This window comes from Lepeophtheirus salmonis, chromosome 3 (genome assembly GCF_016086655.4).
Source record: "Lepeophtheirus salmonis chromosome 3, UVic_Lsal_1.4, whole genome shotgun sequence".
Lineage (NCBI taxonomy): Eukaryota > Metazoa > Arthropoda > Copepoda > Siphonostomatoida > Caligidae > Lepeophtheirus > Lepeophtheirus salmonis.
In genome coordinates this window covers 38,809,872-38,829,604 of record NC_052133.2, presented here as the reverse complement: position 1 = coordinate 38,829,604, position 19,733 = coordinate 38,809,872, and the positions used below count along the sequence as shown (strand labels likewise).

Below are 19,733 nucleotides of genomic sequence, written 5' to 3'. Positions count from 1 at the left end.
AATTTTCTAGTTGGATTATAATTATGATAAATAGGAATGACTTTTTTGATTAATAAATTTTGTTTGATTGTTTTTGGGAAAAGTTCTATTGTAGCACCCTGTAGAAATACGTGGAAAATCAAATGACTCATAGGGAAGAAGAACTCAATAGTCACTATAAAAAAGCAGCACACACACACATAAAAAGGAAAGAATCCTCAGTCATTAATTATGATGATATAAGAGAGAGAATGAATAAAGAAACGAAGTACATAAGAGGGGGGGAAAGGCAAGGCATTTAGTTCTCTATTCATGCAATTCTTAATGGATGAAGAGTGTAACCTATTTATCATAGAGATCCATCTATATATAAACGATATTCTCTTATTATTACTAATACATACATTGATATATGTACAGTTCATCGACCAGATATTAGTTATCTAACATATACAATATAGGTATATTTTCTGCGTGTAGATGTTTGTAATAAAAACATTCCAGCACTGAAAGGGTTATCCTATGTATAATAAAATGGGGTGTGTATCTAAGTATTTGAAAGAGTCTATTGTTCTATATATATATTGTACATAATATGTGCAAAGTATTAGTGAGGCATTCAATACTGCTCCAATTTGCATCCACGAATATTATTAATTTTCCGTAATATTTGTATCTACTAGTGATGTACTCTTGGCTCGGATTTGAGTAGAGATGTTAATCATGCTAACAATATTCGATTAAAAGAATATTATGACCAAACAAACAAAAAAAAAATTATTTTCTAAAAAAACCCAAAAAAAACAAGATTTTTTATCTCGCTCTTGGTCTCGATCCCTTCCTTAAAATAGAGATATGCAACCTGTTGCCCTAAAAATCTTACTAAAATTATATTTTTATGCAGCTTTCCATATAAAAAGTTTATCAATTGGTGACTATATGTAAAAAAAGGTTGTATAACCCTTTATTAAAGTCTTGGCCTCCATTTTTCAAGGCAGAGTCGTAACTATGGTAGCATTTTGGAACCGTATCTCCATCCAACTCAACAATATTTATACTTAAAGTAGAATATTTATTTAATTAAAACGGTAGAATTGTTGATCTGTGTTATACTAATTCTCACCACATCCTAGATTCTTATTCATCATAAATGTATTTTTTTAAATTTACCCCTCCTCAAATTTGAAATGCCTACTTGGACATAGATCTAGCAATACAATTACCTCAAAATCTTGGAAGCGATTTATCATAGTCTGAATCTAGTCTAAGATTATGGCTGCGTAGTATTGACCACAGCCTTAGTATGTACACCCGAAAATTCCGAATGTTTATATTTGCATCTACATATTCACATTTTAAGATAAATAAAACATCCCACAAAGTTATCTTTATAGTATCTCTCAACCTTTCCCACCCAAACTATTTTTCAACAATAGGCGGTATCCTCATTTATTATAAGAGCTTTTTCAAGTTTAACCAATCTACGATGTTTAGAACATGCCTTAATACGATAAAGGCATCAAAGCTATACACCAAGTGGCGAAGAATATGTGTTCAATATTTGTCCAAAGTAATGGTCTTTTTTCTATTAAAGCCTCCATGAATTTACCTTTTTAATTGAATTAACAAGGTGAAAGGTCACGAAAAACACTTATTCCATCTACACATAAAAAATCACATATTTTTAAAAATCTTCACATCCACGTTTCAAATTTTAAATCTATGCAGATATTTGCATCCGTATTTTTATATATTCGTTACATCACTAATTTGTACATTGTACATATTTAGGACATAACTCCTATATTGAAAAATAACAACTTCATACCTACCCACAAATAAATATTTTAGGATGAAAATTGAATACATGAAGGGCTATAAAAATACATATTCTTTTCTTATCGTAGCAGTCTGTATGTAAATTCATAACGAGTTTTTGTATTAAAAGGTATTTTAGTGCTATTTATGCAAACAACACTCCATGAGTTGGTAGTATTCTATTAGTATATGTTGTTGTAAAAAGTCCCACGGAATATATCTAGGTATATATGTAACCTATTTACTTATATAATATGTAAGTACAATTATAATTATTTGTTTTTCTCTCTTCCCCCTCCATTATGCAGATCAAATATCAAAGTTTATAATATAAACTTACAATCCACTATACACAACTAACATACCTCCCATCTGTGGTGCCGGAAACGTCACTTCTTAGACAAAGTGTAAGTATTTTATAATAACACTGCGAGGTTGTCTGACTATTAGATCACATTGGGGTATTTACATTATATTTCAACAAATGCAATATACCCATGGTTCAATTATTTTAAAAAATATTTACAAATGGCATGAATACAGTTAAACTTACACTTCCGAAAAGATAATTTTAAAATCGGCCTACGGCTTAGTGAGATATGGCTCTTTTTAAAATCTTACCCACTAGAGATATATATTGCTAGGCCGTAGGCCGATTTTAATTTTTTTTTTAGGTGATCATATTTAATGATATTTTATGCAACAGCATAATTTAAATAAATTTTCAATGTTTTAGGTATAAAATTGTTCGAAAATTTGTTGAAACATAATGGAACTACCCATTGTATAATTTTCCCTCCCCTCCCAAATCTTGTGGCGGACACTTTACCGAACGGACACATTGTAAAAAAAATTGTAAAATCTATCAACTGCGTAATTGAAAACTCGATATTTTAAATTTGGAATTTTAACCAGCTTAATTTCGAAAACTAGGCCCGCTACATTAACTAAACCTTGTACAGGTGTTGACACATGGGTTGAAGCCATTTCTAATCTTCAATTTAGTATCCTTCAACTTTGAAAACAGCCTTGATGCATCGATGTAAGCTCTGACAAGTGTTAATAATGCCTATGGATTTCCAATGCTCATCAACAGAAGCCTTAAGAGCGTCTAGATTCGGTGCACTTGTCTTAACGGCTCTTGTTTCAACATGCGGCCAGAAGGAAAAGTCGAGCGGATTGGCATCTGGCAAGTATGCGGGTAGCATTGTTTTCGTTGAGAATGGAATATTGGTTTCCAAAAAGGACTTTTTAACTTTTGCTGTGTGCGTGCCTGTTCACCATCTTGTTGAAATTCTTCTAGATGGCAAATATGTCTTTAATGACCTTCTTGACGTTGTAATTAGTCTGCTTGCTTGCCTAAGTCAAGTTTCAGATCTCTGTTGGTGTATGTTGCAGGCAAATTAGAACAACAGTTTCCATTCTTTTGTCCCCTTATGAGGCCATTTTTCGATTGATTGTGTTAATCTTTTTGGAAGGGGGTGCCAAAAGTAAAGTTTGTCAGCTGATGGGAGGAATTATCAATTCCTCATGTGTTTTTCATTTTCTTCTCTTTTATAAGGGCCCAGATTTATACTACACGGCCGGTATTTTGACGATGATTCATAATGTAGTTAGTAAGTACGACATTTCAGCTGTTGCAGTTACTATAAAGACCAATAAGTCCTAGGAATGACAAAAAATAATCAGAATCCCACTGATAGAACTGCAGTCATTTTAGACCGATCCAACTTTACAAATTCAGGAGACGGGCACATTTTTAGGGTGTAAATAGACTTTCAAGACACAAAAAGAAGACAATTTGTCTGCCTAATTTAATATACAACAGGGTTTTTCCATAATAAAAAAAATATATAAAATAAAAGTAAATCTAAAAATAACCCCAGATCAAAAAGTTGGGGTGGTAATTTCCCCTTTTTATCAGTAAATCCCACTTTTTTTAGATGTTTCATGGTGATATTAAACTCCCGAAATTTAACACACCTATGCAATTAACAAATTGAAAGTTAATTGCATTTGACTCATGAAGTAAAAATATAACATATAATAAACTATGTTACAACTAATATTAATAGTCTATATGAACCTCCCATAATTAATCATCAATTAGATTATAAGCTTTAAGTAATAAAATATAATGATTTTGAAAGAAAACATCATTTGTGGCATTATTAAAAATCAATCAATGAAATAATTTGCCTAAATATTAATTTTACTGTGTAGGGCAAAAAAAACAACAACAAAGCTTATAAATCTGGACACTCGTCCACTTGGATGAATTATTTTTGAAATCTACTCGCCTAGACATAATTTCATTCGCTCGAGGAAGGGTCCACTTGTATTTGCGAGTTTTAAATTATTTCACTGGTGTAGGTGAGAAGACATGCAATTGCAACAAAGGACAGTTGCTTCAGTCCCTTCTCCAGGAACATAAAAAGGCTATACCCACAATATGTACAGCACTATTATTAAACACATATAATGCAAATTATAGTACAATTTATCTATCCTTATTGTAAACTTTTCTTCGAGATATTGGATTTAAAGATTTTGAGTAGGTAGAAGTATTTTTTGGGGAGGAGAAGGTCATATTTTTGTACTAGTGTAGTCAGTATTTTTCATTGAGTTTGCTTTAAGTTATGCCATTATAATGATTGCCTCTTTTGATATAAGTTAATATAATTTTAGTAAGATATTCCCAACTCACTAAATTGAGGATAAATTTGAGATATTGTAAATGTAAAGCTGAGTAGATTTGCAACAAAAATTGTTAAATATTGTCTTCGTATTGTATATCTTTCTGTATTATTATAATTAGTATAATAATACTGATAAATAATCAATAAGCTAAATATACTATATTTTAATCTGCTTTCATAATACATTTAAAGTCAATAATTCAACACCTTGGAAGATCAAGCTATTTTTTCATATAATATTTGTAATTTACAACTCATTTAATTTAATAAATATGGGTATTAAGACAGTTGCAACACTTTACAAGTCAGATTCAAATGCAATTTATAGGATATCGTCTTACTTGTATAACCTCTAAATATATTCTAAAAGTATTACAGATATCTTGTGTCAAATTTTGGCGCGACTAAGACAAACCAGCTTTGTGTAATTGATTTCCTATAATTAAGGATGTCATTTTTATATACAAAAAACGAGCGCAAGGAAAAGACGACAGTGAAATTTATGATGGTATTGCTGAATAATGATCCTCGTTACTAGTGATGAAAATCGGTTACCCTTTATAGCTCGCCCGTTTTTTTTTTGGAGTAGGAAAACGGAGCAGTAAATATTCTTATCCTAAGCTGTTGTTATTATTATACTATTCCTGAGGAGAGAACTTTCTTTTCCACTATATACCATTGATGTATACAAAGCAGGATTGAATGTTTGCAAATGCAGATAAATAACGGGAGAGTAACCCTGAGGATTGGTTGCGGATTATGTCCCTCTCGTCACGGATGCTTGTAGCTCATCTAATGAACCGTCATGACAGCTAAGCTGCTCCCCTCTAAAACATTCTATTCTTCAAATTGTGTGGGTCGCCATGTTGATTATCGTTTTTTCTTTTTAACAAACAGTAATGCTCCTACTTAGCATTATTACTTGTTACTATTAGCTGCTTGTTTTATGATTTAAATTCATATGTATTTATAAAACAATTAATACCAAAGGTAGGCAATAATGCATACTTCAGAGGTAGAAGTTAACACCACGATTAAATAATAAACAAAAAAGAAGAAGGAGCACACGTAACAACCGTTTTTCCATTTCTAAAACAAGTTTTTTCATTACAAAAATGACATCCTTAATCATAACATATATATGTACAATCGTAACACTTTCCAATTATTGGAATGATCAATTCATAGAGTAAAAAGTGAATAGTATAATAAACAAACAAATACATAAGCAGAAAAATAGAGACCACAACTGCATTTATTTCAATAAGTATATTAATAATAAAAAAAACCAAGGAAATTATGAGACAAACTCATGGAATATTAACTTATGCGTGTGACGTGTGTACCTATCAACTAATAAGAAAATATCCGAGTGTCAATTTGAAAGTGAAAACGTGCACTATATAATATAGTGAAAGTCAAGGACTATTGTAATTAACTTAATATACATTTTTGTATAGAAGGAAACAATAAAGTAATATATGTACATGGAGTGATCGATACGAGGCCAATCCTTTATATATATATGTGTGTGTGAGAGGAGGAACGAAGTTGTGTTCGTACCTATATATTATGTACAAGGTGCAACGTTTATTATGTGTTTGAAACTTTTTAGTGAAAGAGAAACACTAAGGAATTTGTCATTTCCTTTTAAAGGTCGCATTTTAAAAGTTATATCAATCAAAATATTTCATACTATGTAGTAATGGCTAAATACCATTACTACAGCGCCCCCTAGTCTCGCGCCAAATATTTACGTATTTGTACTTTATCATGAATCCAAACAGTTCAGAATGGTTGATTTAAAGCCACAGCTTTTCTCTTCAAATCCCGTCATAAATGCTCCAGAACAAGTATTGTTTAATGTTTTTATCAATTAACATTTTTATTTGCAAGTGACTGACTCTTACTTTATCAGAACTCAGGGTTGAATGACGACATTAAACTAATGATGTCACGTAGTAAGAGTAATAATCTCACACCTGATTAAAAAAAACTTGCTATTATAAGAGTTATTTGTGATACTTTGCGTTCATGATCAAAGGATATTGTGCAGAACCCTGTGACTGTATAAGTGAATGACTCAAAATATTGAAAAAGCTTAATCGTATTTTCAATATTGAGTAAAAGGGAAATAAGCATGACGTGAAACATGCATAGTATCTCCTGATTCCTAATCCCTTTTGGGTCGTAAATCATTTCACCCTCTCTTCTTTCTCTCAAAAAAGAATCTAATTTCAATTATGTAGGTACATTCATGTCTTGAACAAATTCGATAGGTACAGTACAGCATATCAATAATATGTTGTAGTGTAAGAAAAAAACAAGAATGACATACATATATGTATATTTATTAGTGATGGGAGGATTAAAAAATTTAAAAAAATCCTGATTCCGAGTCGATTCCAGTAAACATTCCCGATGCAGATTCTATAATATATTAAAGAATAGATAGAAATACCATTTTCCTATCAGGGGCGTCAACATGTTTATATTTTAGGGGGGGGGGGCGACTTGATTTTTAGGAATTAAAATTTTTTTTGAAAAATTAAATTTTTTGAAAAAAAAAAAAAAATCATTTATAAAATTTGATATTAATTTAAATTTCCAAAAAAACAAACAACTATTCACAAAAAATTAAATTTTTTGGAGAAAAATTTAAAAAAATCACAACTGTTTTCAAAAAATAAAGTTTTTTGTCAAAAAAAAAAATATAATGTAAAAATGTATGAAAAACTAAATTTATAATATAAAATTTAAAAGAAATAAAAATTAAATATTCAATTTTTTGGTACAAAATTTGAAAAATCAAATTTCAAATATTTGATTTTCTTGTAAAAGCAATAATTCCTCAATTTTGGAGGGGGTATTTTTTTCCATAACATAGAAAAGTAATAAATTGTTAAATACCACTAATAAATAAAAATCCGAATTGCAAATTAAACATTTCCCCCCTGCCATTTCTAGAAAAAAACACCCGGTTCTCAGATCCGATTAATCGTCCCATCACTATTAATTACGGTCTACATATTTATGTAAAAATGTTAACAGTATCAACATATGTACTAAAGAAGAGTAACAAATTAAAATACAACAATATCCTTAGGACATTTTCCTGCCTTGATCCTTTTCTTTCTTCTTCATTTGCAACAATATATGTACATATAGATTTAATATATTGTACACACATAATTACTCTCGAAGGTCGCATTGCGTTGTTTTACATGTATGTCTAATATACTACATAGGGAGGAGTCCGTCCCAAAAAAATTGATGATACAGCTTAAAGACACATACGAATCGAATGCAAAAAGGTGTCGCTTTTGGAATCAATGTTTATTTCGTCAGCAATGATTAGACGAAATGTGTATGTATTTTTGCATGACGATGACAAGACAAAACAATTTATTTTTGAATCTGACTAAAACAAATCTTTTCTTTACTTGACGAAATAAAAAAGAGATGAAACGTGACGAAATGTGACGAAATTAACACTGTAAAAATAATCTTTGCTCAATAACGTGCAGATAAATCTCTCTCTTAGCCATCTTGAAGGTATATGTATGTATAAGCTCTCCAAATGTTTATAGGAATAATTATTACAGTAGAATCTCCGGAACTTGAACGACTCAGTATTCGACATATTCAGAGTTAGACGCAAAATTTGCAATGCCTCTTAGCAGCTCGAATCAAACTGTGGAATTCTTCCCGACTAACGTCACTTTTGTACTTACGTCACATGTAGATAGTTGATGTTGTTGTTTAGTGGATTAAAAACATTCTAAGACAGAGCTCCAAACTGTGACTTTTTTAGTTGCTTAAAAAAAGGCAACGTTACCGTAAAAACTTTTCAAATTAAGAATAATGCCTAACTATTATCGTGCAAGAACGATACTTAAATTAATAACTTTTATAATGTTACAAATAGAGAGGAATTACTTTTCAAAAATTCCACCCTATATAGCAATATATCTTTCCAGTATTTTTCTAAAACTTTGACACGCTAACTTTACTATCGACGCTGACATTTTGGAAGCAGGTAGGCCTTTCCAAATAACTCAGTATATATAGTGGTCACGGGGATTTAGGTTCGGTGATGACGGAGGTCAAAATTCCTTTGAATATAATCCCCTCTGATCCTAATTTTCTTGCTCAGTAGGATTGAATTAACTTTGAGTTTGGCATGGGGCCCATTTTGAGTGCATAACTAATTTCCAACACCATAGGAGCTGTCGAGATCAGAAAAATACTTTTCTATTGGATGCTATCCATTTTGTCATTCATCCCATACATCAAACACTTGGGGCCACATTGTTCTGGATTCCAGCTGATGAAGTGGTGCTCCTATAATTGCTGACGCAGTCTGGAGTTAATATTTTAAATACAAATTATACACTAAATAATCTGCCCCTGAACTTTCTTGTGTAGCTCAGACATTTTAAACTAACGTTGACATTTATTGACATATAATAATGATTAATTAAAGCAATTTATTAAAGTTCTGGAGCGAACAAAACATCTTCAAATGTTTTGTTGTAAATTAATGAAAGAATAAAGCAGTTATTGTTGCTTCAAAAAGTGTTCGAGCGATATTGAGACAACTTGTATAAGTAGTCGACGATTCACCAGTTGAGAAAGGCTGTTGTGTAGAGGGCATTTAGAATTTTTGGAACTTTTTGAAAAAAGCAATGACTAGGACATGACTAATTCTACGTCATTTATATATAATATCTTTAAAAGGGATTCTTAATTACATTAAGTAATAGGTACAAAATATATTGACCCTCACCATATTTAATTATGACAATAAAAATAAAATTGAATTAATTTATGTAACCTCTCAACTTGAATTGACATATGTGTAGTTTTTTCAATAGCAAAAAAAAATAAAAATAAATTGTTCTTTAGAATCAATGCAAAAATAATTGTAAAATAAACGGTTAATTATCTCATTAGTCACGATGTTATTGTTAATCCTCTTCTTTTAATTATATTAGAAAATGCATTTATGTATAGCGATCATATTATTGGATTTTTGGCGTTTCTTTTTGCACGGAAGTAGACAAATGCCGTTGTATATAACGGAACATCCGGTGGTGCTTCTTCCTACCTTTCTTAAATATCTACGTACATAATTCATATAAATGAACGTGCAGATAACAGTACAAACATACTTACAAACTAGTGTTGAATTCAAGTATTACTTGAACTAAAAAAAAAAACTCCACGTTACTAAAGTCGAACATTTTCTAATTTGAAAATTACTCCAATTTCACGAAACTATAAACTTGAAATATAAAATCTAATCTCCAGTTGTTTCTGCAACTACTTTTGTATTGAACAATCGCAAGATTCATTGAAGTGAATGAAACAGTGAAGAGATAGATTACTTTCCAAACAGTGTTAATTTCGTCAGCTATGACTAGACGAAATGTATTCGTCAAAAAATGTTTTTTGAATTACGATTGCAAGACTATGACGAAGCAAAACAGTTTTTTTGAATGTTTCATTTAACTTGAACTAAACTTTTCATTTAATCGATGAAATAAAACGAGACTAAATGTGACGAAACCAGGACGATTACCTTATTTTGCTTGATAAACCAACAACATTTTTAAGAAAAATTCAAAGACCAACAATTTGGACTGAATAAATAAGGACTGGCACAAAACTAGTCTTTTCTATAGACTATTGTTGATATCGGGTCCTCGGGATGCCTTAAACAACCAGGGTTTATAACAATGAAAATCATTTTTTCATCAATATTATGGAACTATTGGATGTCAAATTGGAACCAACAAATATTAGGACTTAAACCTCACTGTTTATTAAAATTTCATCCATCTATTCCCTAGTTTTATTATATATCTGACCTTCATATCCATTAAAAAATATGTTATTACATCGTTATGTAATCTTATTTCCATAGTGTAGATAAAAATCCACTATTACAATTGAAAAAATCATTTATATTTATCTCCAACTATCCTACTTTTCTGGTTCCTAATCGATGAAATAAATAATAATTGTAAATATCTAGCCATTTTTAGTACATATATGATATTAATTTGATTTAATTCAAATGTCCGTGTTTATCATTTGCATCACGTAGTATTTTATGCAGATATGAAGTCTTTTTTTTAAAATTCTTAAAGCCATTTTATGAAGTTTAATCAAGATTTATTGAAAATTTGCCTATTTAAGAAGTAAAAATATCAATTTTGAGTCCCCAAAATGGCGTCGTCTTTAATTATAATGCAATTTATGACGTACATGAACATGCCTTTTACCACGGAAATTATATTGAAAAGAAGAAAAATAATTGGTAGTGATGCGGCTGAGAGGATAATACGTATACAATATGGCAACCTAATGCTCATAAATATTTTCTAGAATTACTTGTATTATTATTGAGGTACCTTACTGTTAGATTTGATGAATTTAATGGAAAAATATTTTTCCTATCTTGATGCATACTTAATTTCGTCCCCTATGACTTGACGAAATGTATTCGTAACGATGACGATGACGAGAAAAAGACACTACGAAATAATTATTTTTGAATGTATCGTCAGACTGCAACACATCTATTCTTTTTTAGACGAAATAACGACGAAATTAATACTAATCTTTACTTGAACCCGAGAGTTAAAACTCGAATCTAACACTAAAACACATACTGATCATTATTGTATGAAGTACATTAGCAAAAAACACAAATACATCATATATAGAAAATGAATGAAAGGTGACTTTCAAATAAACATTTTAGAAACACATACATACATACACATGGACAGAGAGACAGAGACCCACTACATCATTCCATCCAGTAATCTATAGTTAAAACAAATATCCTACAGTCATTGATTACGATAATAGATCATTCTGTATTGTACATGGATGTCATATATAACAATAATTATTATTATCATTACACTCAAATAATTTCATAATTATCATCATCATCTAATGACGACTACTGAAACGAGAAATGTCAATTGTGCAAGGATTCAAAATGAAGGTTAATTCAGAAAGTGATTGACTAATACATATGTAATATATACCTATATACATATGTTTTTCTAATATATATTAGTGTTGGGACTTTGATCGGTCTTAAAATATTTTTTATAGACATATATTTCGGTCCGAGCAGAAATTTCTAATTCAAAACAAGGGTTAGCTAAAAGTATAACGGTCTCCGTCCGGTCTAAGATTTCCAGAACGATATCCAACACTATATTTATCAAATATGTAAAATAGAAAACGTTTATTGTTGTCACAATTCTGAGATTAACAATTGAGTATTCAAAGTTCTGTTTTCCTTTGAAAAATGTATTTTGTTAATTTTTTCCAAATTGCTTCTTCTTTTAAAAAAAAAAAGGTGATTCAGTCAAATTTTGTCTCTCTCACAAAATTTAAACAGTACAATTTTACAAAAAAGTTTGGCATTTATAAGAAAAATCTTAGCAAAGAACCATATATATAGTTGTATAAAATATGAACTGCCGGTTTGTTTAAAAAAAAGAAAGAAAAATTAACAATTTATTTTCCAAAGCTGTTATCACTATTCCTTAATTCTGAAGGAGTTAATATCCAAGTAGAAAGTGCGTGTTCTGATGAAAGATGCAGACTAAGACCTGATGAGTTGTTAGGGAGTTATAACAAAGAGTCTATGTTAGAGACAGAGAAGAATTATGTATCGACATCGAAGTAATTCCTGCCTATGTTTTTACTAGATTTTGATTTATTTCCTTCATCTCATAGCTACTAGCAGCTAATTTAATAAAACTATTTGTCAACCAAGCTATTTTCTCCTAAAGATCCTCAAATTATCACGTCATTTTCCAATTATTTTTTTTTCCATACCGGCAGATCATATTTTCTACTACTCTCTCTCTATTATACCGAGTACGGAGAAAAAATCTAAACACTTTCAATCTAGAGCTTTATCAATATGTATTTCAGTAACCAGTTGTTATAGGGTATGTCCATAAAATAAAAAATAACTAATATGATGTCTTGGCTACCTAATCATCGATGTAGCCCCACTTGGCAGCCATGATGGCTCCCAGGTGACTACATAAGGCCTTGCATCCATTATAGTTGTTGTTGATGTAGTCCTCAGACATGTCATCCCAATGCTGGTTGACAATGTCCTTGAGGTTGTTGATATTTGGATGATGGACGGTACAGGCCTTGGACTTAACATGCACCCAAAAAATGAAGTCCAAAAGGGTGGTATCTGGGGAGTAGGGCCCAAATTTTCTTTGGTCAGAAAGACAAGTATCCCACCAACCACTTTTCGGCCTTTTTGAACGTTTGTGCAGGCGCACTAACCTGCTGGAACACCACATTCATGTCCGGGTAGTTGGTCTGGACCCCTGGTAACCAATTCTCCTCCAAGGCATGTACGTAGTCGAACCCTGTATGCTTGTACCTGACCGGAAACAAGATGAGGGGACCAAAATTCGTTGGTTACCTTCTGATGGCATTTTCTCGGTTTCTAAGACACTTAACAAGATCTTGTTTTTTGTTTATTTTTAGTATTTGACCGGAATAATTTTACCACATTCACAAAAACCTTGATTTATGTAGAAAAAACAAAGTATAAAGATGTTTTCGCCGCAGCCGAGATATACTTTTATAAAAATATACATACAGCCTAGTGTTGTTCAGTGTTGATGAATTTAAAAATGGAAGTACTATGGAAGTAGTTGTTCATATGCCAATTTTATTGTGTTATACCAAATTTGTCCCTCCTATGACTTGACTTCAATAATTTTTTTTGAACTAACAACAAACTCTAAGCAAAAATACAGGTAATAGTGGGCTAAGGGTATATGGATTACACTTTTCGTTATTATAGAACAGTCAAAAAATTATCCTAATCCCAATAGCATTTTTAATACTGGAACCGGTACGTAAATATTGATATCGTAAAATATCATTTTAATATACGTATTTAGGAGTCCATTATATAAATATGCAACTATATTTACAGTTATTTAATCAGTTGTCACTAAAACATTAAACAAAATAGCAAAACACCTATTTTAGCTTCAGAAGAGACGTGGCCGTGGAGTTATCTTTTTCCCCACACAAGATGTAGCCTTTAAAAATAACATCACAATATCAATTGTTCCCATTTTCCCTTATACCGTATGCAATTTTTTATCTGCTATGCAGAATTCACTTTGTACATTCAGTTAAAATGGAGGCTGTATAGTTAGTTTTGATGTCATATTCAATATACACTGCCTTTTACAAATATTGATCACGTGGTATTCGTTTCGATAATTTGTTTTAAAATCATTGCAAATACACGGCGTTATCTACTTAACACAAGAATATTAAACGGTATTTTGACTTCAGCTGTCAATATTTCTGTCTTTTTCCCTCCGAATCAGTGTTCTGAACGTAGATTGATTTAGTTAGAATTAGCTATAGTAAATTTCTTATAATAACTTCAAAGTTGGGAAGAATTGGGCCAGAATTCGCTAACTACCAACTGATTTTGGGCCTTAACCCATATTTTTTCTCTTGCGTCAGGTTGCGTGATATATAAAAAATGTAACAACGTGTTAGTTGTGATCATGAAATTCTAGGTGTTTGCTAATAGTGTTGTGTTGGTCCTTATTTAGGGCTGATGATGGGAGTCCAGTTCAATCCTTGATGATCTCATTCAACTTTATTTCTTCCTCCTTTAATCAGTTATAGTACTGACAGTCTGAAGGATCTCTCTGAAAACTGGACTGTACCGAATAAATATATAGTGTTGTCAAACAGCAAAAACCCCAGAGGAACACTTCATAGGTCAGGGGCATCGAAGGGGGTGGATAAAGGAATTTTGCTTTTTACCGAGAAATTTAATAATTGAATTTTTTTTTCAAAAAATTTGATTTTCTGCCAATTAATTTTCTAATAAATAAATTTAATTTTTTGAGTTTTTTGAAATTGTTCTCGAAAAAAATCAATATTTAAAATTTATTTTCAAAATTTTAAATAAATTTAATTTCTTGGAACACCCTTAGATTTTTGAAATTTGTTTTCAAAACATTTAATTTTTTGAGAATAGCTTTGTATTTTGATTTTTTTTCTCCAAATAATGTATTATTTGAATTTTTGCTTAATTTCTTTAACAAAAAACTTTAAATGTCTGATTTTTTTTTTGTGAACAGCTGTGGATTTTTGATTTTTTTCTCCCCGTAATGATTTAATATTTGAAATTAAAATTTTTTTTTTCTTATTTTTTTTCAAAAAACCCCAAAAACTAAGGCCCCCTTAAAAAAATATATAATCCTGGGGACGCCTCTGTAGGGTAACACTATATTGTATAATAGTATATTTATATATGTACATAGAGAGAGATATTTAAATTCAATTCAATTACTAATTACATATTATGTTGTAGACGAGCCACATCATTTGTGTTCATCAGTCATTAGATAATTAAGAGTAACACTTAATACGTTTAAGTTTAATTGAGTTCCACATTTAAAAAAAAAACCAGTGTCATAATATGTAGAGAGAATACTAAAAAAGAAAGAAAGAAAACCTTTTTTGCCCCTTCCTCGATATGTATGTATTTTTAGTAACCATCCTCGTTCATTGTAAAAGCTTTCTGCTTGCCTTAGTAGTAGTAGTTAAAGTATTCCTATTATGCTTTTTTATTTGCAAAATGAATATTACATCAGAGCTAAATCACAACAGATACATGTGAAATATGACGTGACTATCTTATTTTAGCACAAGGACAGTTATCATATATACAAAATCGATCCTATGGCTATCTATCTATCTTTTGAGAGGAGGCCCCCCCCCCTCCTCCCTCAAAAAAGAGAGATTCAAAAGGTGTGGCAAATTTAAGATATAATCCCCTTCCATTTTTCCTAATAATGATATTAAGATAGATAGTTTATCTCATCGTATCGTTCATAAATAGTTGCTAGATATACATTTTATATCATGCATAAATTTACAGAAATTGACCCTCCTAGATTAAGGATAGATATTTATTTTTATATTGAGTTATGAGCTTTAAGTGTGAGGAAAGGATATAAATAAAAAAAATCATGATTTATAGAAAGTCATCTTAAAAATGTGTATTATTTAGAATGAATAAATAAGTAAGTAAGAAAAAGAAAAAAGAAGGGGGGGGGAAGGAACAAACACTGAAATATCGATAGATGAAAATTTACAATTCAAACCTCATACTGTATGAGGTATATCCTTACAATGTTTCTCTAACTTTTTTCATATACAGGGTGGTGCACAGCATTTGGAACAAACTTTGACCTCATCCAGATCTTGTATGAGTGTATCAGGGCCGAGTTCCCTCTGCTCACACAATAGGTTAGGTGACTAATAAAATAAATTCCCCTTAGTTTAATTTTAAGTCAATTGTCGAGATTGAGCAGATTAGAACAACAAGATCGCAGAAATATGCCACTCAGCCTACGAAGCAAAAGCTATCGTCAAACTTACTGGCTACCCAAGGAACAAAGTATTTAGGGTCGTTAAGAAGCTCGTAACATCCCCATGAAAAAACCAAGACAGTTCATAGGTAAAGGAGGCGACTTTTACCTTCAAGGCAGGGCTAAAGACATCCATGGCATCCCCTGACCTGAACACCTTCGACTTTTATGTCTAGTAGAGTTGGAGAGGCACGGCTGGACCATCTCACATCAGTGTGAAGTCCCTCGAGGCCAGTATCAAGCATGTGGCTGAAAAGTCCTCCTCTGCAAAAATCCTCAAAAGCCTGCATATTGAAAATGAATATTCTATTTCCATCTATGCACAATGCATTTGTTCAGGATCTGGATGAGGTTAAAGTTTGCTCCAATTGTAGCACACGACCCTGTATATATCCAAGGCGTATTAATATAATAACCACTAGACATTGGGTCGCATATTTGAGCAAAACTTAAGTGTTTTTTTTTTCTTAGAGACAATATATATTTCCCAGTTCACCTGGGCGCATAGTTTGAGAAAACACAATTGATTTATTTCTAGTAGAAAGTGCAATAAAATTATACTGAATGTAATTATATAATAATTAATTATGAATTAGAAGACTATTCGAGGAACGAACACTACCGATAGGCTATATTTGTGTATATAGAGGTTTATACAAGTTGCAACTTGCATAACCAGACTGTACAAGTTTGAATTTGCACATCTCATGACACCTTATTCAATTACAAAATAGGTCATTTTAATTAACATCTATAAATTGATGCCATTATTTGATTTTGTTCTATTAAATTTAGATATATATACAATGAACTTAAAAGTGATATAAGAATATAACTGTGGGCATTTGAACTATATAAATCTATTTAAAATACGTCCATTAGTAATTTTCATCAAAAAACGTCAATAATTACACAATGAAGGAATATTCAATTATGTCATTGAGGTTCCAAATTCAATCGTCATTTAAAAGGATTCCTCTTATTTTTGAGTGTCAACTTGCACAATTTACTTATGCAAGTTGCAAATTATACACAACATATGGCTACATTAAAACGTCTTAGAGATACAAATAAAACGATAAATTCCAAGGACGGGACACTACACTCTGTAGAGAGTCCCTCAATCATTGCATAGTTATGAATTATGTTATTATTACCGGAATCCTTTGCTCTTTGAATCACTGAATCCAAATCCCTCGAAAACTTTTTATTTGTGAGATTCGCTCCAATGTCCACGATAATATAATTATCCAACTTATTAAGGAGTGCACAATTATTGATGTTCTTAATGTTATGGTTACTATTCGTAGTCGCAGTAGTAGATGTCGTGGAGGTATGATTCAAATTATTATTATAATTCGTGTTCGAATTCTGCAATTGTTGGTTGTCATTCGAATCCACGGCGAGGGTTGTAGTTGTTGTCGTAATCGTGTTGTCATGATTGTTGTTCACGATGTTCTCATGTTCTTCTTGATGTGAAGCCATATTTCACTTTGGTTTTTTTATAAGAAAAGTAATTAAAATAAAAAAATTATAATTATAATTTGTAAAAATAACAATTAATCAGTCATTTTCTATTTAAAAACCACTATGGATGACCCTGCGTTCCTAACGTATAATTCGAGTGAGGCAACACAACTAATAGTCAACTATCTGAAATGAACTGAAGAAAAAAAAACACACACACATAAAAACCTTCGAGCGCGCGCGTCTGCTTAGAGAAAAGAAAGAAAGAGGGCCGGAGGAGAGATAAAAAAAATAATAATACTAGGATCGAAAAAGCAAAAATAAACTTTGTTATTATTACTACTCGCACTCTTTTCAGACACCGCCTATTTTTATATACAGTTCCAGGCCTTTGCAATCCCTAATTTATAATATATTTATTATAAATATATTATAAATTAACTCTAAAAGTGAACTTCAAGTATTCTTCAATTAAACTTTATTATATAAATTATATACTTTTGATACATTTGTATAACAAAAAGTATAAATCAACAAAGGACCAGTTATGTATAAAGTTATAGCTGTTGTTGGTGTATGAACATAAATACATACATAACATTAAAAAAAAGTACAAAAATATTAGGGAAAGAAGGAGAGAGGGAGCTGAGAAGACGAAAAAAAGAAGAGAAGAGTGCTGCTTGAATGACGTATATATGAATTTTTGCTCAAGTCAGTGCGACAAGAAAAGATCGTCTATTGTTGTGAGGATCAACGATGACTTGTAAAAATTAAAGCACCTTCATATGTATTGTTGGTTTATAATAACTAAAGTAGTATATTGCATTATAATACCAAATATACGATGATTAATAAAATAATATTTTGAAAGAACAATACTTTAAATTAAATTTATGTAAAGCCTTGGAATTTTTTGACGAGTAATTTTTGAAATATGTCATATAATATGAAAAAACATAATTATTTTCCTGCATATTATTATTATTAACTCCAATGAGGCCTCTAAATTGTATTTGGGATTTAGTATTTAGGATTATCTCAATCCGAGTTATTCACGGAGGAGGAAAGAAAAAAAAATGAAGGGAGAGAAGAAAGAGAGAAAGAAAAACTGCAAATTTTCATCGCCCTCTGGGGAAATATAATGTAAATAGCACAAAAATTACATGTGATCCGTCAACACAAAATAGGCTAATGATTTTTCTCCAAATTGAGAATATATTCTCAATATGTATTCTTCGACTAATTATAATCGTCAATGTTTTTGAATAATTTATTCTGATTAATCCTCTGAAGGTGATGCAAATTGCAAATTACAGTAGCTAAAATCCTCATCACAATGAAATAATTATGCATACGTTGATAGATTTCATTTGAAAGATTTTATCGATGGAGGTGCGCTGGAGGGGCTGTAGCTCCCAAAATTAAGTAATTTTTGCTTTTTACTAGAAAATTTGAAATTTAATTTAATTTTTTAATTTTTTTTTAATTTAAGTTTCTGTGAATAGCTATAAATTTTTGAAAATTTTCTCCATAAAATTTAATATCTGAAAAAAAAATTCCAAATATTTTTGTGAACAGCTGTTGGATTTTAATTTTTTGAGAATAGCTATGAATTTTTTTAATTTTTTGTTAATTGCTGCGGATTTTTGAAATTTTTTGAGAATAACTATGGATTTTAGAAATTAAAAAAAAATGATGTTTAAAATTTTTTCCAAAAAATTTAATTTTAGGATTTTTTCTGGAAAAAATCCCAAAACCAAGTATACCCACCCCCCTCCCAAAATAAAAAAAATAAAAAAATAATAATATTACATATATATAATAAGACCTACAGACGCCCCTGCAAAGCCTATAATTAACCCAAATATATCTATGAAGTATTGGGCTGAATATAGTTAATATGGAATGAATAAAGAATCGTACATTTTTTTAATCTTGTTTATGATTTCTTTTTGTGTTAACTCGCCAATCAGCAATAATGTGTTATTTTTAAATTCCTTATGTCATCCCCATTAAATAATGGATAGCAAATTAATGACACAACGAGACTCATCATTTGTGATTAAATAAGAGAGTTTAAAGGGGGAGGGGAAAATCGATAAATAATGAACTGACCAAACAAATAAATCAATTATGTTGAATACAAATGCAATAAATACTATTGTCATATGTCTAAATATATGTTATGAGGATGAATGACATAATTAAGAACCAATGCCTCTGAGTAGGCGTTTTAATATAATATAAAAATTGTTAGTTTTTATTATTAGTACCTATAAATATTTGCAAA

The 19,733-nt window shown here is 30.7% G+C and overlaps 1 protein-coding gene across 1 annotated transcript in view; it reads right to left on the bottom strand.

Annotated features, from left to right (window-relative positions):
• The window catches only part of LOC121115064 (3'-5' ssDNA/RNA exonuclease TatD), a 43,288-nt gene extending 25,625 nt beyond the window's left edge, over nucleotides 1-17,663 (bottom strand). Inside the window, exon 1 of the mRNA XM_040709222.2 lies at nucleotides 17,134-17,663. Within this exon, the coding sequence (XP_040565156.1) occupies nucleotides 17,134-17,461 (328 nt within the window). The 5' untranslated portion in view covers nucleotides 17,462-17,663. The remainder of the gene's footprint in view (nucleotides 1-17,133) is intronic.
• Between the last annotated feature and the right edge of the window lie 2,070 nt (nucleotides 17,664-19,733).